The following is a 22,019-nucleotide window of genomic DNA, read 5'->3' on the forward strand; positions in this document are numbered from 1 at the left end:
AGGCATAATTTACAAACTAAGCATTTGTGTTGCATTTGAGTCTGTCAGATCAGAGGCAGTAGGGATGACCAGTGATGTTCTCTTGAATTAGACAATTTTCCTATCCTGCTAAGCATTCAAAATGTAACGAGTACTTTTGGGTGAGAAGTAAAATGTAAGGAGTAAATAGTAAATTTATTTTCATTAGGGGTGAAGTAAAAGTTGTCATATGTACAGTAAAAACAAATACTTAAGTAGTACTTTAGGGTACTGATATTTTCCAGTTATTTTAGTGTCACTACTGACTGAAGTACAACCTTGACTAGATGGATAGAGTAAACATGAGACGAGGGAATTCTGTATTCATAAATTGTGATTTAATTTTTTTTTTTTTTTTAAACTAAATGTTTCTCTCGTCTTAAAGCTTAATATTTATTTATTTTCTTCCCCCTCGGACATTGTTACATGCACGATAGAACAGCAGAATATGTGCTGCAATGTTTTTCACTTCGTTTTCATCAGAGGGCCTATTGTTATTAAATTAAACTATTCAAAATTTAGTTTCCAATTGATTCTGACAGCTGCAACATTTCCATAACTATTATTAGGCCTCCATACATAAACTCAGCAAAAAAAGAAACGCCCCTTTTTCAGGACCCTGTCTTTCAAAGATAATTAGTAAAAATCCAAAACTTTACAGATCTTCATCGTAAAGGGTCTAAACACTGTTTCCCATAAACAATTAATGAACATGCACATGTGGAACGGTCGTTAAGACACTAACAGCTTACAGATGGTAGGCAATTAAGGTCACCGTTATGAAAACTTAGGACACTAAAGAGGCCTTTCTACTGACTGGAAAAACACTAAAAGAAAGATTCCCAGGGTCCCTGCTCATCTGCGTGAACTTGCCTTAGGCATGCTGCAAGGAGGCATGAGGACTGCAGATGTGGCCAGGGCAATAAATTGCAATGTCCATACTGCGAGATGCCTAAGACAGCGCTACAGTGAGACAGGATGGACAGCTGATTGTCCTCGCAGTGGCACACTACGTGTACCGATCCTGTGCAGGAGTTGTTACATCTGAACGTCACACCTGCAGGACCGGTACAGGATGGCAACAACTGCCCGATTTACAAAAGGAACGCACAATCCCTCCATCAGTGCTCAGACTGTCCTCAATGGGCTGTGCGACGCTGGACTGAGGCTTGTTGTAAGGCAGGTTCTCACCAGACATCACCGGCAACAACATTGCCCATTGTCACAAACCCACCGTCGCTGGTCAGACAGGACTGGGCTTGTTTTGATTGCAGGCAATCTCAATGCTGTGTGTTACAGGGAAGACATCCTCTGCCCTCATGTGGTACCCTTAGTGCAGGCTCATCCTGACATGACACTGCCACCAGCCGTACTGCTCGTTCTGTGCGTGATTTTCTGCAAGACAAGCATGTCAGTGTTCTGCCATGGCCAGCGAAGAGCTTGGATCTCAATCCCATTGAGCACGTCTGGGACCTGTTGGATTGGAGGGTGAGGGCTAAAATCATTCCCCACAGAAATGAATGTCCAGGAACTTGCAGGTGCCTAGGTGGAAGAGTGGGGTAACATCTCACAGCAAGAACTGGCACGTTCTGGTGCAATCCATGAGGAGATGCACTGCAGTACTTAATGCAGCTGGTGGCCACACCAGATACTGACTGTTACTTTTGATTTTGACCCCCCCCTCTTTGTTTAGGGACACATTATTCCATTTCTGTTAGACACATGCCTGTGGAACTGGTTCAGTTTGTCTGTTGAATCTTATGGTCATACAAATATTTACACACGTTAAGTTTGCTGACAAACGCAGTTGACAGTGAGAGGACGTTTCTTTTTCTGCTGAGTGTGTTACTGTGAAGTTATTTACATTTTTCTATTTCTTTCACCAGTAAACTTCTCTATGTAGTTGATTGTAGCCTACTTTCAGACATCCAGTATTTCATAGGCTGTGTAAGTAGTGGTACAGCACACTTCTGTCTATAGTGCTGTACCCTTCTTGATCTTTGCTTGAATTGGTGGGTTCCCTGGCGCAGCTCCAGTTTTTTATTATATATGTGTTTGTCTGCAGTTGGAGGTCCTGTTGCTTGGCAAGAAAATGTTGTATTTGCCTTGAGCTCTTCCTGGGGGATGGTGGGGTGGTTGAGTGGGAGTTGTTATTTAGCCCAAATGGTTGTGACAAGGAGCGTTTTCACACACATCCAGTTGGGTAAACAACATGGAGAGGTGGGCAGCTCATTGATAGCAGGTGTGACATTCCCCTGTCCCGACCCATCTCAACTACCTCTTCCTGCCTCAACTCCCTCTGCTTTTCCCCTGTCCCGAGCTGGCCTGATCTGGGATGGGGCCTGAGCCTCAGTCCTTTATCTCCTCCTCCTACTGGTCAGCAGTATAACTTTGATGGCTTGCCCTGATGCTCTACTCATCATTCTCCTCTCCCCTGTTCTGTTCAGTCATTTCTCTCCACTTTGTGTCCCCCCCCCCCCCCCCTTTCTCCTTTTAGCCACTCGGCTGCTATCCACCAGTTTGCCCATAGCATCATTTATTTAATAATGCAGGTTTCTAGCCAGCATTGCCACCCAGAATGGAAAATACAGATTTTCCTTAACAGTTCTAATATGATAAAGGAAATGCCCAGGAAAGATAATCTTGTTTGTGTCACTCTGTCATTGTTGTCACCATTCTCTTTACTTATTGCCTCTTCCTCGCACTAGAACATCCCTTCTGGTCACAACAGTCCCATTAGTCCCATCTGCTACAGTAGCTATACCTCCTGACCCACTTCCTGCTCTCCCCGGTAGCTTCCTGTCAGCTGCTAGTTGAGTCGTGTCTGAAGCGGCTGCTGCTATGTTAACAGAACACTAGTTTAATCCCACAGCCATTACTGTTTCTGAGATCCATTACACACATGGCTGTTGCAAACATGGCGGCTGCTCTCTTTAGGCCCCGTCACACACAGCAAGCAGCGTTCAGGTTTCAGCTGCCTGGCTTGTCCTGTCTCTGTGGCATCTACCGTAGCCTCCTCATAAACAAACAATACAACAAATAAGAGCTCATTTTTCACAAGCATGGTTGCATTATATCAATAATTCAGGGATGACTCATGACTTCTTGGCAAGAGAATGTATGTAGTTAGTCGGGCTGAGGTGCAGGTAGCACTGTCAGGAAGACGAGGATGAGCAGAGAAGATCTGCATTTCGGAGTCAGACTTTGTGTGTGTGTGTGTGTACACGCCGGTGCCAGAGAGCCATATAAAGACCCCCTTCACCCCAGCAGCTGCCAGTGGAATGCCCTAAAATAACCCAACATGGCCCCATTTTTTATTTTTATTTGATGAAAAACAAACAAACAAACTGAATGTTTCAGTCAGTGGTCATCTCAAAGACTATTTGGCGGCACCTTAGATGGAAAGAATGTTCTGGAATCTAGGGGGCTTTTTTGTGTGCATTTCTCCAAGTAACAAGACTTTTCTGTTTTAAGAAAAACACTAAAGAGCACTGTTCGAGAGGAGGGAAGGTGCTGATACTTCACCGGCAGACAGCCTTGTGGAGATGTAACCGACGGGAGAGACTCGTTATCACACCCCATATATCCCCACGTACCTTTTAGCCACCCAGCCAGAGACCCTCCCTCTTTTCTGTGGTCACTCTTCTGATGAGTGCCTCTTCAACTTCAAAGACGATGACATTCCATTTCCTCATTCACATACTCAAATTGTCTCTCTAATAATAACTTGTTCCACTGTCTGTCAAAAAGCCTGGCTCTCACACGTTTGCCCAAAGCCTCTCATCTTGTACACTGACACATCACTGATGTTATAGGGGAGTATGGCTGCTGTAGGCCAACTGTGGACATTTAGAAATGTACTGAACAAAAATATAAATACAACATGCTACAATTTATACAATTTTCCTGATTTACAGTTCAATAAAGGACATTTTCAAATGTTCATTGACAACATGCAATCGTATTCGTTGTAATTAGTTTATGACTGCTCATATCATAAACCCACCGCCACCATGGGGCAATCTGTTCACAAAGTTGACATCCGCAAAACGCTCGCCTACACATCGCCATAAATGTGGTCTGCGGTTGTGAGGCCGGGTGGCCGTACTGCCAAATCCTCTAAAACGACGTTGGAGGCGGCTTATGTTAAAGAAATGAACATTCAATTCTCTGACTGCAGCTCTGGTTGACATTTTCTCCCCAATTCCAATCTTGTCTCATTGCTGCAACTTCTCAACGGGCTCTGGAGGTGACGGTCGAGTCGTGCATTCTCCAAAACATGACCCGCCAAACCGCGTTTCTTTACACCCGCCCGCTTAACCTGGAAGCCAGCCGCACCAATTCTTCGGAAGAAACCCTGTTCAACTGACGACCGAGCTCCACCCGCCACCAGAAGTCACTAGAGCACGATGAGCCAAGTAGCACTGCGATGCAGTGCCTTAGGCCGCTGCACCACTCTGGAGGCCATGATTTTATATATTTTTTTTGTTCAGTGTAGTAAAAGGAAGATATTCGATTCTGCTAACCTACCTTGATTTTTGTTGAACTAAGTAGGCCGGTTGTAGTGCCTCCCTTGACATGCTGTGTCACAATCATAATAATCCCCTGACTTGTTCAGTAAAGGCTAAACACATTGGTAGAATGTGCCTGCATTCTAGTTTGAGAAAATGTCTGCTTTCCTAATGTCTGGAAAACATCACTAACTGGCCAGTGAATTAATTGATCCATGAACCAATGCACCCTATTTCAGTTTAGAAACTAATTGTAATATCTCTTTGAAGTGCGGTTTTACGACTCGGGGCGACTCTTGCATGTTTCTCCATAACTACCGATTCCAAGTCTGGAAAGTTCCAGGCTGTTAGTTTTAGAATTTAACAAAAGTATTCAAGGTCTCCGAGGAGGTATTCAGTTATTTTGTTTTTATAATAAAAAAAGTCTTCACTTTTTTTCTGACTGGATTTTTAGGTCAGCATTCCTCATTTTTCCTTCACTAGCTCCCATATGCCTGCCTGGCTAACTGCATGTTAAACCATCACTCCCTCAGCCCTCCTAAACTACATAACTATGCTGATTAGCGTGTGTGTTATATGTGCCTGTGCACAGGAGAGGATTTAAGGTGGTACAGCTTTGAGTACTTTCCCCCTTTTGGCTCTGGATAGAGGACAGTTTCCTATTTTTTTGGGTGGTGGGGTTAGGGGGCTTGAGGGAGGGGGGTGCTTTCAGAACAAGATGTCCTTTGATAGTCTAGATGTGTTGCATCACTGCTGTTGGCCTGGGAACACTGACCTGGATATTTGGGGGCAAGCCGATGCAAATACCTACAAGACCAGAGTGTGTGTCCACTCTTGGCCCCTTTCACTAAAGCAGGGGTTCCCAAACTTTTTCACTTGGAGCCCCCTTCCAACATTGGAACATATTTTCAAGGTTATGCAGTACACAATTATGCAACAAACTTTCTACTCAATGTTGTATTTAGTGTGTGCCGCTACAGAGTTATCTGCTACATCATTTTACAGTTAATGTCTTGTCTGTTTCAGCCCCAAAGACGTGCAGTCCGAAGCAGTTTGTTTGTAAGGACCAGGTGACGTGCATCTCCAAGGGTTGGCGCTGCGATGGGGAGAAGGACTGCCCAGACGGCTCGGATGAATCGCTGGATGTCTGTAAGTCTGTCTCTCGCGTGCTGTTCGTCTGTGTCCATTTTCCCTGGCAGGGTAGCCTAGTGGTTAGCCTAGTGGTTAGCCTAGTGGTTAGCCTAGTGGTTAGCCTAGTGGTTAGCCTAGTGGTTAGCCTAGTGGTTAGCCTAGTGGTTAGCCTAGTGGTTAGAGCGTTGGACTAGTAACCGGAAGGTTGCAAGTTCAAACCCCCGAGCCGACAAGGTACAAATCTGTCGTTCTGTCGTTCTGCCCCTGAACAGGCAGTTAACCCACTGGGCCGTTATTGAAAATAAGAACTTGTTCTTAACTGACTTGCCTGGTTAAATAAAGGTAAAATAAAAAAATCAAATTCTGTGGCTATGAAGGAAATTAGCGACACAATGCTAAGAAGTAGGCTACTGTGAGGGACCGACATTTTAATGTAGGAAATGATGTCCATTTAGTTTATTCCCTCTGCATCTGTAGCTAGTTATTCTCAAGTCCTTTACTTTGGTTGGATTGAGTACCAAAGGTCATGCTTTGTTGGTGTTCCGTTTGAGTGGATCATCCATTTTAAATGGGTCACAATGTCCCCCTACAGCCGTCCTATGGTTTGGCAATGCAGTACATCATGGTTGTCACTGTGTTTCATATTGAGTCTAGTTAGCCTAGCTGTGGCATGAGTCATGTCTAACAGAATGCACTTTCTGTCACATTGAGTCTACAGACTGTCCAGTGCACCCAGAGTTTAATGGACCAGTTATTCTCCTTATGTCCTACACATTCACCAGCTGTTAAAAAAAAAGAGTTTAATTGTCACGTACACATAAATAGGTTAGTATGTCTTGGGGGTTTGATATTTGTGCTTTCTCACTCATCATTATTCACGATTAATTCCTGACTATCCCATAGTCATGGTAGGATCCACATTAATGTAGAAGTGTTTAGAAATGTATTCTTATTTACAATATGTGACTCCAACATGACTCACTACATTTTTTACTCTTCATTTCTATTGGGCACCAAATCATCTGAAACGCAAACCAAAACAAACAGTAAATGCATCCAAGTTTGTAGAGTCACAAGCTTGATGTAATCATTGCTTGCTAGGAATATGGGACCAAATACTCAACTTTTGACTACTTTTAATACACATGAAGTGAATTTCTCCCAATACTTTTAGTCTCCTAAAATGGGGGGACGATGTACAAAAAGTGCTGTAATTTCTAAACGGTACATCTGGTATGTATGACAATACCCTCAAATTAAAGCTGACAGTCATGTCATTTCAAATCCAAAGTGCTGGAGTACAGAGCCAAAACAACACAATAATTGGAGCTCATTGTATTTGTGCCTGTGTGCATGGGTGCGATGCTCAACTTCTTTCTGCACATAAACACATACCCCAAACCCTAAAAATATAGATCTAAACTTTAACTGCTGCTTTAAGATGTTTAGCTAAATGTAGGTGTTTCACTTTTACAGTTCCTTGACTGTATCATTCTCCCTTATCACCCATATAATTAGAAAAGTGATTGCGGTACCTCTATTTTATGATGTATGCTTAATTTGATTGCATTTGTTCACCATAAATATGGCTGGAGTCAAGTCTCCAACGTTAACTACCCTAATGATGGTTATGTTCCCCTGATAGAAGAAAGAAGAGGGTAAGTCTTCTCAGCAGAGGAGAAGGCTTCCTTGGCATGGAGGGAGGATGACTTATGTGATTTAGATAAACTGATGGCAATTAGGGCCGATTTGCCAGCGATGACGGATAAGGACTCAATTTAAGTGCTTCCTACAGGTCCAGTGCTGTAGTATGAAACCCTATTTATACTGCAGTCCGGTTACTTACTGTACATTCGGAAAGTATTCAGACCCCTTTTTCTACATTTTGTTAAGTTAGCCTTGTTCTATAATATATATATTTTTTAAATTCCCCTCATCTACATACAAAACCCCATAATGACAAAGCAAAAACTGTTTTAGAATTTTTTGCAAATGTTAAACATATTATTTACATAAGTATTCCGACCCTTTGCTATAAGACCCAAAAGATTAGCTCTGGTGAATCCTGTTTCCATTGATCCTTGATGTTTTCCAGAACTTGATAAGAGTCCACCTGTTGTAAATTCAATTGATTTGGAAAGGCACAAACCTGTCTATATAAGGTCCCACAGTTGACAGTGCATGTCAGTGTAAAAACCAAGCCGTGAGGTTAAAGGAATTTCCGTAGAGCTCCGAGACAGTATTGTGTGTGTCGAGGCACCGATCTGTGGAAGGGTACCAAAACATTTCTGCAGCATAGAAGGTCCCCAAGCACACAGTGGCCTCCATCATTCTTAAATGGAAGAAGTTTGGAACCACCAAGACTCTTCCTCGAGTTGGCTGGCCGGCCAGCCAAACTGAGCAGTTGGTGGAGAAAGGCCTTAGTCCGGGAGGTGACCAAGAACCCAATGGTAACTCTGACAGAGCTCCAGAGTTCCTCTGTGGAGATCGGAGAACCTTTCAGAAGGACAACCCTCTCTGCAGCACTCCACCAAATCAGGCTTTTATGGTAGAGTGGCCAGATGGCAGCCACCTCTCAGCAAAAGGCACATGACAGCCTACTTGAAGTTTGCCAAAAGGCACTCTGACCATGAGAAACAACAAGATTTTCTGGACTGATGAAACCAAGATTGAACTCTTTTGCCTGAATGCGAAGCGTCACGTCTGGAGGAAACCTGACACCATCCCTACGGTGAAGCATGGTGGTGGCAGCATCATGCTGTAAGGATGTTTTTCAGAGGCAGGGACTGGGAGACTAGTCAGGATCAAGGGAAAGATGACCGGAGCAAAGTACAGAGATCCTTGAAGAAAACCTGCTCCAGAGCACTCGGGACCGTAGACTGGGTTGAAGGTTCAACAGTACAACGACCCTAAGCACACAGCAAAGACGGCTTCAGGGCGAGTCAATGAGTGTCCTTGAGTGGACCAGCCAGTGCCTGGACTTGAACCTGATCTAACATCTCTGGAGAGACCTGAAAAGAGCTGTGCAGCGATGCTCCCCGTCCAACCTGACGGAGCTTGAGATGATCTGCAGAGAAGAATGGGAGAAAGTCCCCAAATACAGGTGTGCCAAGCTTGTAGCTTCATACCCAAGAAGACTCGAGGCTGCCAAAGGTGATTTGACAAAGTACTGAGTAAACGGTCTGAATACTTATGTAATTAATTTTTTATTTTTTATACACAAAGGTCTAAATCTGTTTTTGCTTTGTCATTGGGTATAATTGTGTGTTGATTTGAGGAAAAACAACTATTTAATCTATTTTAGAATAAGGCTGTAACGTAACAAAGTGGAAAAAGTCAAGGGGTTTGAATACTTTTCTGAATGCTCTGTGAGAGGAGGGTGTGGTTCTATAACCAGGCTTACATTAACACATAATCAGACTCAACACAGTGGGTCTGGCTGGGGAAAACAATGGGATGCTTCAGCCATTAGAGGGAGCGTTGGCCGTTCATTCATGTCTGCCTTCACGCAACTCAGTCATACCCAATTACCTGATTTACAAAGTTTATCTTTGCTTTGAAAGAAACGGTTTCCTTTTACACCCCTCGCCACAGAGGGGGCAGTCATAAGCAGGGTTGGGGGTAACGCGTTACAGTAATATAATTTTTTGCAGTAGCGAGTGTTATAACATAGTTACTGTTTTCAATTTAAGTAATAGTATTAGTTACTGATTAAAGACACAGGTTGTTACTTTTGCTATCATTCCCTTCCTATAATAGTTATTGATCCAAATAAATATTTGTGATTTCCTCTGTTGGTGCAATATTAAAAAAATTCCCCCCGAACCCCATGTTCTGGTTACACACTACTACGAACTGCATTAGTGAGGGAGATGGAAAATGGCAGCAGCTTCTAAAACGTCAACTTTCTCAGTGTAGATGTGCTCCCATTACTTAGATTTGGTAGGACAAAATGACAAGAATATAACTGTAAAATGTAAACTGTACCCAGGCGAGAAACCCCTCTCCACTGCTAGAAACACGACTTCCATTCTCTTGAATCACCTACAAAGGCAACACACCGGCACAAAACTCATAGCAAAACACCCCCGAGACCTGACCACTGCTTCTGAAGACGACTGTAGGCATACCTCATCCCAGGCTTGATTTGAATCATTCAGGAGAACAGGCTGTAACCCAGGGAGAGCTGAACAAGCTGGTAGCTGGATAGGTAGTTGAGGAAATGTTGTCCTTATTAGGCTACTTGTGTTGGTGTATAAGCCTATGTAACAATGATGTTGTTAACAGGGAAAATAAGTAAAGTAATTTGTTATAGCAAGTTATGAGTTTTATTATTATTGTAACCACCGCAACACTGGTCATAAGACAAAACCAAACAGGGTGGAACATAGAAATACGATGGCTGTCATTTTTTCCCCCTGACTCAATGCCTTTATTGGAGATCAGATGCTGTTGGAAAGAGTGTCCCAGAGGGTGTGGGGGGGGGGGGATCAAAGAAGCCCTGTCTATTTGGTCAGCTTCTCCCTCGGAGAGAAACGCTCAGCTCAGCGCTCAGTCTGGAAGGAAGGAGAAACCAAGGCTAGAAGAAAGGGAAAGGAGCAATCGAAAGAACAAGGGAGAGGGGAGAAGAGAAATATAGAACCAGGGAGAGAGGGAGTGACTGAGAGGAAAGGGGAGATTGCCGTGGAGGCAGTCTAGACGAGGACGGGAGGGGAACTGAGCGGAGGAGGGAGCGCCCATCAGTGTCTGGAAGTCATCACAGGCTGGCCCAGACCAATGGAGAAACCTGCTGTTTTTCACAAGCTGTTTTTTTTTCTTTCTTCATTTGCAGGGCCTCAGCCTACACCCCTGTCTATCTGGGACAGAAACAACAGTAACTACATTCCCCTTCTCTCTCTCACTCCCCTCTCTCCCTCCCTGACAAAAACAACAGTTATACGACTCCACTCCTAGTGGGGCCCTCGCTCTCCACGACATGAGGGAGAAAAACAAATGAAATGGGTCAGAAGGACAGGAGAAAAGGCCAGGCGCTGGATAATACTGTATTTGTGTTGGTAGCAGCACAGACAAAAGTAGAAGTGAGAATACAGAACTAAGTTTGTGCTTTATTACCACAACAAGAGGCCAAGAAGATATTTGTGTAATAGACAAATTCCGAGCAACCCCAACTTCGGTAATATCTCCTCGCATCACTTCAAACATTTGTGTGTGCTATTGCTGATGCTATTGAGTGAAGGATCAGGGTGGATGCATGAGTGGCATTTATTTATCTATGCAGGCTGAATGATTCCCTTTGTCTTTTATTGATATGTGTGGTGGCCATTGAAGTGAAGTCAACCACTGTGGTCATGCAGCTGGTCAGCCCTCCTACAAGCAGAGCACAGCGCACCCCTACAATGTTCATCTTTGTGTCCAGTCTTGCCTGGTCAGAACAGAACAGCCAAGCAGAGTGAGATGCTGCCTGCCGGGAATAAGTCTTATAGGCCTATAACTTGTATTAACATGGATTAGAACGTACTGCGTAATGCAGTTGCATACAATTGTTTTGTTTTCTGCTTTGATTTAGGATCAGATGAATCAACTACACTGTAGAATTTACGCACACTATTCTGAATGGTAGGCTATCTTAAGCTGGCTCAGTCAGGTCAGTTGTCTTGGGGCATGTTGTCTCCTCAGTCTGCCTGTCTGTTTTTAATTGTGTCCCCATAACGCTGCTCTGACTGCGACCGGCTGGAACCGCAGGAAGTGCGTAACACTGTAGTGACGTCCCCCTGCCGCTGCAGGCCTTTAAGGTTCTGTTTAACAGACGGTTCCCTCCTAAAGCTACAATTAGCTGCTAAGGCGATAGAACTCCTTTTCCAATAACAAGCATCTGACCAAGTCTGGACATGAAGCAGCTGTATTAATGTGTTTTGATGTAATTTAGCTGTTGCTTTTCCTTGTCTACTTGTGTAACAGACTAAAAGGAATTACGTGTCAGGACCAGATTCATTGAGTTTAAAAAAAAGGAGTGTTTATCTGACGGTTCTCACGGGTCTGCTTGTAGATGGGTTGTTTACTTTGTAGTTCAGCTAAGGGGGTGGATTATGTAGGATTTGATTTATTCATTTGTTTTGGTCAGTATACTTGCTTGATCACTTTTATTTGTTTGTGGTTGAGCTAGTAGATGTTTGTCTGCTGAACCCTCCCTCTGTCTCCTGGAGCTGGCGATCTTACAGAGCGCTGTTCCCACGAGTCTGTTACAGGTGTGAGGTCACTACGAGTTTACCCTATGTGTTTCTCTTTTGCGTAACCCATCTCACATTCTTGCTCTCCCCTCTCTCCTCTCTCTTGCACTGTATGTGTTCATTTGCATTGCACATTTTCTGTGACTTTTTCTTCAAAATGAAATTGAAGTCCTACAGTAGTTCTGAGGTAACATTATGGAAGACAACACAAGAAGTCACAACCTATTAAGACATTAGACCAACAGCAGGGACAGCTTGCCTGTGTGGGTACTGATGACGGACCGTGTACTGTATATGTAGACTCAGCAAAAAAAGAAACGTCCTCTCACTGTTAACTGCGTTTATTTTCAGCAAACTTAACATGTGTAAATATTTGTATGAACATAAGATTCAACAACTGAGACATAAACTGAACAAGTTCCACAGACATGTGACTAACAAATGGAATAATGTATTCCCTGAAATCAAACGTAAGTCCGTATCTGGCGTGGCCACCAGCTGCATTAAGTACTGCAGTGCATCTCCTCATGGACTGCACCAGATTTGCCAGTTCTTGCTGTGAGATGTTACTCCACTCTTCCACCAAGGCACCTGCAAGTTCCCTGACATTTCTGGAAGGAATGGCCCTAGCCTTCACCCTCCGATCCAACAGGTCCCAGACGTGCTCAATGGGAATGAGATCCGGGCTCTTCGCTGGCCATGGCAGAACACTGACACTCCTGTCTTGCAGGAAATCACGCACAGAATGAGCAGTATGGCTGGTGGCATTGTCATGCTGGAGGGTCATGTCAGGATGAGCCTGCAGGAAGGGTACCACATGAGGGAGGAGATACTCAACTAGTCTAAAGAAGGCCAGTTTAATTGTTTCTTTAATTAGAACAACTGTTTTCAGCTGTGCTAACATAATTGCAAAAAGGTTTTTCTGATAATCAATAAGCCTTTTTAAAATGATAAACTTGGCTTAGCTAACACAACGTGCCATTGCAACACAGGAGTGATGGTTGTTGATAATGGGCCTCTGTATGCCTATGTAGATATGCCATTTCCAGCATTGTTTTTTGAAAGAAAATACATTTCTATGTGACCCCAAACTTTTGACCGTGTGTGTGCACAGTTTAAGTCGGAAGTTTACATACACCTTAGCCAAATGCATTTAAACTATTTTTCACAATTCCTGACTTTTAAACCTAGTCAAAATTCACTGTCGTAGATCAGTTAGGATGACCACTTTTTTTTAAGAATGTAAAATCTCAGTTGTAGAATGCTTTTATTTATTTCATCACATTCCCAGTGGGTCAGAAGTTTACATAGACTCAATTAGTATTTGGTAGCATTGCCTTTAAATTGTTTAACTTGGGTTAAATGTTTCGGGTAGCCTTCCACAAGCTTCCCACAATAAGTTGGGTGAATTTTGGCCCATTTCTCCTGACAGAGCTGGTGTAACTGAGTCAGGTTTGTAGGCATCCTTGCTTGCACATGCTTTTTCAGTTCCTGCCACACATTTTCTATGGGATTGAGATCTGGGCTTTGTGATGGCCACTCCAAAACCTTGACTTTGTTGTCCTTAAGCCATTTTGCCACAACTTTGGAAGTATGCTTGGGGTCATTGTCCATTTGGAAGACCCATTTGCGACCAAGTTTTAACTTCCTGACTGATGTCTTGATGTTGCTTCAATATATCCACATAATTGTCCTGCCTCATGATGCAATCTATTTTGTGAAGTGCACCAGTCCCTCCTGCAGCAAAGCACCCCCACATCATGATGCTGCCACCCCCGTGCTTCACGGTTGGGATGGTGTTCTCCGGCTTGCAATTCTCCCCTTTTCCCCCAAACATAACGATTGTCATTGTGGCCAAACAGTTTTATTTTTGTTTAATCAGACCAGAGGACATTTCTCCAAAAAGTACGATCTTTGTCCCCATGTGCAGTTGCAAACCGTAGTATGGCTTTATGGCGGGTTTGGAGCAGTGGCTTCTTCCTTGCTGAGCGACCTTTTATGTCAATATAGGACTCGTTTTACTGTGGATATAGATACTTTTGTACCTTTTTCCTCCAGCATCTTCACATGGTGACAAGGTTGTTCTGGGATTGATTTGAACTTTTCGCACCAAAGTACATTCATCTCTAGGAGACAGAACGTGTCTCCTTCCTGAGTGGTAATGACAGCTGCATGGTCCCATGGTGTTTATACTTGTGTACTATTGTTTGTACAGATGAACCTTCAGGTGTTTGGAAATTGCTCCCAAGGAGGTCTCCATTTTTCTTCTGAGGTCTAGGCTGATCTCCTTTGATTTTCTTCTGATGTCATGCAAAGTGGCACGGAGTTTGAAGGTAGGCCTTGAAATACATCCACAGGCACGCCTCCAATTGACTCAAATGATGTCAATTAGACTATCAGAAGCTTCTAAAGCCATGACATAAATTTTGGGAATTTTCCAAGCGGTTTAAAGGCACAGTCAACTTAGTGTATGTGAACTTCTGACCCACTGGAATTGTGATACAGTGAAATCTGTCTGTAAACAATTGTTGGAAAAATTACTTGTCATGCACAAAGTAGATTTCCTAACCGACTTGCTAACAAGAAATTTGTGGATTGATAAATATATTACACACACACCATATGTTGTTTTTGTCCCTACATGTGTGTCCAGCGGGATGTGTTTATTAGATGTGACAGCAGTTTAGACGGGAGCGAGAGACATGTGTGCCAGGCTGAGGCTGGGCCAGCCGCCTGAGGCAGAGCCATGAGGCCCAGGCCTTTATTCAGCTAAGGGAAGTGTGTCAGGGGTTAGGGGTTTACATTTTAAAAATGCTATTATGTGATCTAGTCAGGGCCCTGTTGGTGAGGGGTAGTGGGAGGCGAGGGGGTACCCTGAGGGGGATACAACAGGGGAAGGGGGCTAGTGGGAAAGGAACAGTTTGGAGATGAGGCAGCTAGTACTCGAGGCTAGAGTGCAGGTGAATTACCGAGGATACAGGTAGTCTTAGCATCCCAGACCTCCTTCCTGTCTTCCCATTTTGCCCTCCTTCTGTTATTCTACCTCACTCCTCCCTTCAGCTATCTCTACCCCCCCCCCTTGGTTCTGTTCCTCTACCTCCTCTATCCCCTGCCTCCCTTCCTGGGTTGTGCCTTATGGCTCTGTGTTACAACCCTCCCCACCACTAAGCCACCTGATGAGAAGGTGGTAATACAAACAACTGTATCCAGTTAGGAGGCCCATATGCATAATGGAACAGACAGATTGGCTTATTCTCTCCTCTTTTGTCTCTCGCTTCTTTTCTCCCTCCACCTCAGGCCTTTTCCGTGGTTTGCATAGCTGTTTCTCATAATGGATCATTAGTCTGGTGTCTGAGTGAGATCACTGTTGCTGGGCCAGGCTTCAATGCCACGAGTGTGAACTTTAGAAGTTCTGTGTTATGATTTGATTGGTGATGAACTGTATTATTGTTAGTCTCTGTTCTCGTGCTAGTCGTAAGAAGTCGTCCAAGTCAAACGAGACAATGCACTGAACTGCAGAAGTTATTTAGTCATTTAGGGCAGTTTAGCGCCATCTCTTTTCAAGATGGAAAAATTGCAATGGTGTTAAGTTAATCTGCTCTCTCTTGTAGAGTTAAAGAGAATAAAATAATTGAGTGGTTATTCACATCTCAATGTGTGTGTGAGTTGTGTGTGTGGTCTGTGAATGTGAGGCTGGATTGACTGTATAAACTATGCTTTGATGTATGGGTGTCACTGACAGCTCAGGAAGGAACCATTTGTGGAGTGGGTGAGGGAACTGCCACCAATACTGAGCCAATTTACTTTCTCTCCTTTTAACTATGCTTCAAGGGTGTGTTTCTCCTTATTTTTTCAACATGGCTGCGGTGTCCTTTTTCGGAATGCATTGTCCTGTCAGATTCCTCTGATTGAAGCGTTCCCTAGCATGGTCATGCACCAGGGTTTCATTACCTGGTAATAGCCAGCGTTTGGCTGTTTTTATTTTTTATTGTATAGAAAAGCTGATGAATAAAATTGTCGCTGGCCAATTGTCTGGGAGAAGAAAAAATTAGCCCAATGCGAAATCATGCTTTTTAGCCTATTCATTGATGGAAATACCAGTCGATGTGAACACATTTGATTGGTCATGTTTATCAATCTATAGGTTAATCTGCATAATTTGGTGGAATAAAATTGGCAGATGGGCACAATATATTCGTTATGTATCTTTATCACATGCGTACAGCATGCAGATGCATGGCCTTTTGAGCGGAAAATCTGTCAGACATTTACATTACATTTACATTTAAGTCATTTAGCAGACGCTCTTATCCAGAGCGACTTACAAATTGGTGCATTCACCTTATGACATCCAGTGGAACAGTCACTTTACAATAGACAGCATGAGAGCTGCTGCTACAGCATCTCAAACAGCAGACGCATCCACAATGGAAGGCAGTCATTCAGCACGTCACACACCACTGCAAATAGCTGGAGGCGGTATGCATTTTGAAAACATATGTGGACACCTCTTCAAATGAGTGGATTCTGCTATTTCGGCTACACGTTGTTGACCGGAGTATAAAATCGAGCACACAGCCCATGCAATCTCCATAGACAAACATTGGCAGTGGAATGTTCTTACTGAAGAGTCTAGTCACTTTCAACGTGACAGTCATAGGTTGCCACCTTTCCAACGTGTCAGTACGTCAAATTTCTGCCCTGCTACAGCTGCCCCGGTCAACTAAGTGCTGTTATTGTGAAGTGAACACGTCTAGAAGTAACAACGGCTCAGCCGTGAAGTGGTAGGCCACACAAGCTTACAGAATGGGAATCGTCTGTCCTCTGTTGCAACACTCACTACTGAGTACAAAACTGCCTCTGGAAGCAACGTACCACAAGAACTGTTCATCGGGAGCTTCGTGAAATGGGTGTCCATGGACAAGCCTAAGATCACCATGCACAATGCCACGTGTTTGCTGGAGTGGTGTAAAGTCTGCAGCTATTGGACTCTGGAGCAGTGGAAACTCGTTCTCTGGAGTGATGAATCACGCTTCACCATCTGCCAACTGTAAAATTTGGTGGAGGAGTAATAATGGTCTCGGGCTGTTTTTCATGGTTTGGGCTCGGACCGTTAGTTCCAGTGAAGGGAAATCTTAACTAGAGGTCGACTGATTTTATGATTTTTCAACGCCGACACAGATTTTATTGGAGGACCAAAAAAAAGCTTGATACCGATTAATCGGTGGATTTATTTTGTATTTTTTTATGTATATATTTGTAATAATGACAATTACAACAATGAACACTTTTATTTTAACTTAATGTAATACATAAACTCTATTTAGTCAAAAAAAAATTTAACATGTTCAATTTGGTTGAAATAATGCAAAAACACAGTGTTGGAGAAGAAAGTAAATGTGCAGTATGTGCCATGTAAAAAAGCTAACGTTTAAGTTCCTTGCTCAGAACATATGAAAGCTGGTGGTTCAGTTTTAGGTTGTAGTTATTATAGGAATTATGACGCGTCGACTATTGGATGTTCTAATAGGCACTTTAGTATTGCCAGCCTAATCTCGGGAGTTGGTAGGCTTGACGTCATAAACAGCGCTATTCTTCACGCATTGCTAAGAGCTGCTGGCAAACGCAGTAAAGTACTGTTTGAATGAATGCTTACGAGCCTGCAGCTGCCTACCACCGCTCAGACTGCTCTATCAAATATATAATCATAGACTTAATACACTGCTCAAAAAAATAAAGGGAACACTAAAATAACACATCCTAGATCTGAATGAATTAAATTCTTATTAAATAGTTTTTTCTTTACATAGTTGAATGTGCTGACAACAATCACACACAAATGATCAATGGAAATCAAATTTATCAACCCATCGAGGTCTGGATTTGGAGTCCAAGTGGAAAACCACACTACAGGCTGATCCAACTTTGATGTAATGTCCTTAAAACAAGTCAAAATGAGGCTCAGTTGTGTGTATGTGTGTGTGTGTGTGTGTGTGTGTGTGTGTGTGTGTGTGGGGGCCTCCACGTACCTGTATGACCTCCCTACAACGCCTGGGCATGCTCCTGATGAGGTGGCGGATGGTCTCCTGAGGGATCTCCTCCCAGACCTGGACTAAAGCGTCTGGTGGATGGAGCGAGACATGATGTCCCAGATGTGCTCAATTGGATTCCGGTCTGGGGAATGGCGGGACAGTCCATAGCATCAATGCCTTCCTCTTGCAGGAACTGCTGACACACTCCAGCCACATGAGGTCTAGCATTGTCTTGCAGTAGGAGGAACCCAGGGCCAACCACACCAGCATATGGTCTCACAAGGGGTCTGAGAATCTCATCTCGGTACCTAATGGCAGTTAGGCTACCTCTGGTGAGCACATGGAGGGCTGTGCGGCCCCCCCCCAAAGAAAGGCCACCACACATGCACATTTGTGGCCTGCTGGAGGTCATTTTGCAGGGCTCTGGCAGTGCTCCTCCTTGCACAAAGGCGGAGGTAGCGGTCCTGCTGCTGGGTTGTTGCCCTCCTACGGCCTCCTCCACGTCTCCTGATGTACTGGCCTGTCTCCTGGTAGCGCCTCCATGCTCTGGACACTACGCTGACAGATACAGCAAACCTTCTTGCCACAGCTCGCATTGATGTGCCATCCTGGATGAGCTGCACTACCTGAGCCACTTGTCTAGGTTGTAGACTCTGTTTATGCTACCACTAGAGTGAAAGCGCCGCCAGCATTCAAAAGTGACCAAAACATCAGCCAGGAAGGGACTGAGAAGTGGTCTGTGGTCCCCACCTGCAGAACCACTCCTATGCCTATTTCCACCTGTTGTCTATTCCATTTGCAAAACAGCATGTGAAATTTATTGTCCATCAGTGTTGCTTCCTAAGTGGACAGTTTGATTTCACAGAAGTGTGGTTGACTTGGAGTTACATTGTGTTTAAGGGTTCCCTTTATTTTTTTGAGCATTCAAAACCCCCCTACTTTTTCGAACATTCTGTTTAAAAAATCGCACAACATTTCAGCGTCCTGCTACTCATGCCAGGAATATAGTATATGCATATGATTATGTGTGGATAGAAAACACTGATGTTTATAAAACTGGTTAAATCACGGCTATGATTATAACAGAGCCTGCGTTTCATCGAAAAGCGCAAGAAAAACTGATCACTGGAAAAAGTATCAATGCGCCACTTGCATGTATTGTTTATGGGAAACCAAATTACATGGGGCTGAGATTGCAAGTCCTACAGCTTCCACACGATGTCACAATTCTTGTCAATTGCCTGCGCTTTGTTTCTTGGTCAAACAAGTAAGAGAGCCCATTCCTTCCGGTCTTCAACCAGGATGTTTTGGAGTAGAAATTTCTGAACATGATTTCAAGACATGGAGCTATTGAATACACATCGCCCCTTGATCAATCTGATAGATTATTAACGTTTACTAATACCTAAAGTTGGATTACAAAAGTATTTCGAAGTGTTTTGTGAACGTTTATTTCCTTGATCACAGTCTTCATAGATCGATATTTAGGTATATATGGACCGATTTTTAAATCGAAAAAAGACCCAATAGTGATGTTTATGGGACATCTAGGTGTGCCAACAAAGATCGTCAAAGGTAATGAATGTTTTATATTTTATTTCTGCGTTTTGTGTAGCGCCGGCTATGCTAATTATTTTGTTTACGTCCCCTTCGGGTATTTCGGGGTGTTGCATGCTATCAGATAATAGCTTCTCATGCTTTCGCCGAAAAGCATTTAAAAAATCTGACTTGTTGGCTGGATTCACAACGAGTGTAGCTTTAATTCAGTACCCTGCATGTGTGTGTGTTAATGAACGTTTGAGTTTTAACGAGTGCTATTAGCGTAGCGCATTTGCATTTCCAGATGGCTAGATGGGACGCATGCGTGTCGGTTCGACGTAAGAGGTTTTAAGATCTGGAAACTATCATTTCGAAAACCAAACTTTTATTCTTTCAGGGAAATTCGGAACCATTCCGTATTTTATCTAACGGGTGGCAACCATAAGTCTAAATATTGCTGTTACATTGCACAACCTTCAATGTTATGTCATAATTATGTAAAATTCTGGCAAATTAGTTCGCAACGAGCCAGGCGGCCAAAACTGTTGCATATACAGTTGAAGTCTGAAGTTTACATACACCTTTGAAAGTACATTTAGACAGTTTTTCACAATTCCTGACATTTAATCGTAGTAAAAATGACCTGTTTTTGGTCAGTTAGGATCACCAGTTTTATTTTAAGAATGTGAATTGTCCGAATAATATTAGTGATTTATTTCAGCTCTTGTGTCTAATGACGATGGTAATTATTGCCAAACAGTTCTATTTTTGTGTCATCATAAAGCATGTCTGGTTGGAGGGGTGTATGCTGGGCGAAGAACATTCAGAAATCCCTTCCAATACACATTGCCTGTGAGCATCAGAGGTGAACCAGTTGCATGTATAGCTTGAGCAAGACATTAATCAGCATTTCCCTGACCTACGTTCCTCCATTGAGTAAAAATAAAAACTCTAATTCCAGGAGGACCATGAGCTGTTGCTATCGATGAGGTGACAATGATGAGAGGGTTTGTTGAGGTTGCTTGTTGTGAGCGCTGAGGGAACTTTATGCACTTGGCCAGATGATTCTGCATCTTTGTTGCATTCTTCACTTATGATTTAGCACAGTATTTACAAATGTACACAGCTTTTAGCTGCAGTGAAATGTCTCTGCATCAGATAGTGCCTGTGGCATTTTCCTGTATAAAAAAAAAAATCAATTCCATGTACAGTTAACCAGTTAGATGTAAGAAATGTTTTAAAATGAAACCTGTATGGAAACGGGTGAATTGACACTCAGTTAGCAGGCTCAAGCAAGCTGAAACCCACATGGTAGCAAAAACTAACTAGCAGAAATTGTTAACAGGTTAGAAATGATTTAAACACACTGCTGTAGGCTACTATTTACTAGTTAACACAAAATAATTTGTCATATAACATGTATTATATATATATACACTGGTTGTATATACAGTGGGGAGAACAAGTATTTGATACACTACCAATTTTGCAGGTTTTCCTACTTGCAAAGCATGTCTGTCATTTTTATCATGGGTACACTTCAACTGTGAGAGACTGAGTCTAAAACAAAAATCCAGAAAATCAGTTTTGATTACAATATTGGTGGGGTGAATACATGTTATATGACAAATTATTTTGTGTTAACTAGTAAACAGTAGCCTACAGCAGTGTGTTTAAATCATTTCTAACTTGTTAACAATTTCTGCTAGTTAGTTTTTTGCTACCATGTGGGTTTTATATATACTTATTGTATGAATTTGGGCTCTATCGTCCCAGAGTCTTTTTTTGAATACTCTATTGGTCAGCTTGTTGAGAAAGAAATAGCCTATGTAAACTTTACTACTATGGGGGATAGTAGATTGACAAAGGCTAGTGATTTTTGCTGTTCGTTACACATCTTGTTAGCTGAGAAAGTAAATGTGGAGAGTTACTCAAAGTGCACATCAGAATTCCGTAAGAAGGACTGCACATCGTTGCATCCTCCACTTGAATGTTCTGTTAATATGAATGACCATAATTTAAATGTGATTTCTATCAGTCATAGTACTGTGGGTGGATGCCCTAATCAGGTTACGCACCGATTGGGTCCGGTAAATTTCTCAAATATCTGGTCAATTTAAAATGCTGCCGGTCAAATGTCGCAGTGCCACATGTTCCTAAAGAAAGCCCTGTTACACACATTCAGACAGGTTGAGTGTCCCTGCTACTAACAGTGCCCCTAAGGAGCTGTGTTGGATCAGCAGAACAGGGCAGGGCTTAAGTGTTTGGAGAGAGAAAAAGAGAGATGGGTTTGTTGTGCTTTGAGAGCTCGATTTAGTCTTACTGCTTGGCTTGTGGCTCTGCCAGGTCCCCCAGAGCAGAGCCCCCTGGGGCAGGAATGTGAGTGTGGCTCGGAGGAGGAGAGGGCGTGGGGGAGGCAAGTAGACTGGATAGGAGCAGATGGGAACCACCAGGGTGGACTGGCCACAGAAGACTGGAGTCCCGCACAACATCCTATTCTGCACAGTTTGCGCTAAAGGGCTGGAACTGCATTCTATAGGCAGGCACTGGAGTCTATAGTC

The 22,019-nt window shown here is 43.2% G+C and overlaps 1 protein-coding gene across 4 annotated transcripts in view; it reads left to right on the forward strand.

The window, feature by feature from the left end:
- LOC124003439 (low-density lipoprotein receptor-related protein 1-like) overlaps positions 1-22,019 on the forward strand; it is a 182,549-nt gene that overhangs the window by 28,400 nt on the left and 132,130 nt on the right. For all 4 annotated transcript variants that reach the window (XM_046311699.1, XM_046311701.1, XM_046311700.1 and 1 more), the window contains exon 2: positions 5,556-5,678. In XM_046311699.1, coding sequence (XP_046167655.1) covers positions 5,556-5,678 — 123 coding nt within the window. The remainder of the gene's footprint in view (positions 1-5,555; positions 5,679-22,019) is intronic.

Source organism: Oncorhynchus gorbuscha, linkage group LG18 (genome assembly GCF_021184085.1).
Source record: "Oncorhynchus gorbuscha isolate QuinsamMale2020 ecotype Even-year linkage group LG18, OgorEven_v1.0, whole genome shotgun sequence".
NCBI lineage: Eukaryota > Metazoa > Chordata > Actinopteri > Salmoniformes > Salmonidae > Oncorhynchus > Oncorhynchus gorbuscha.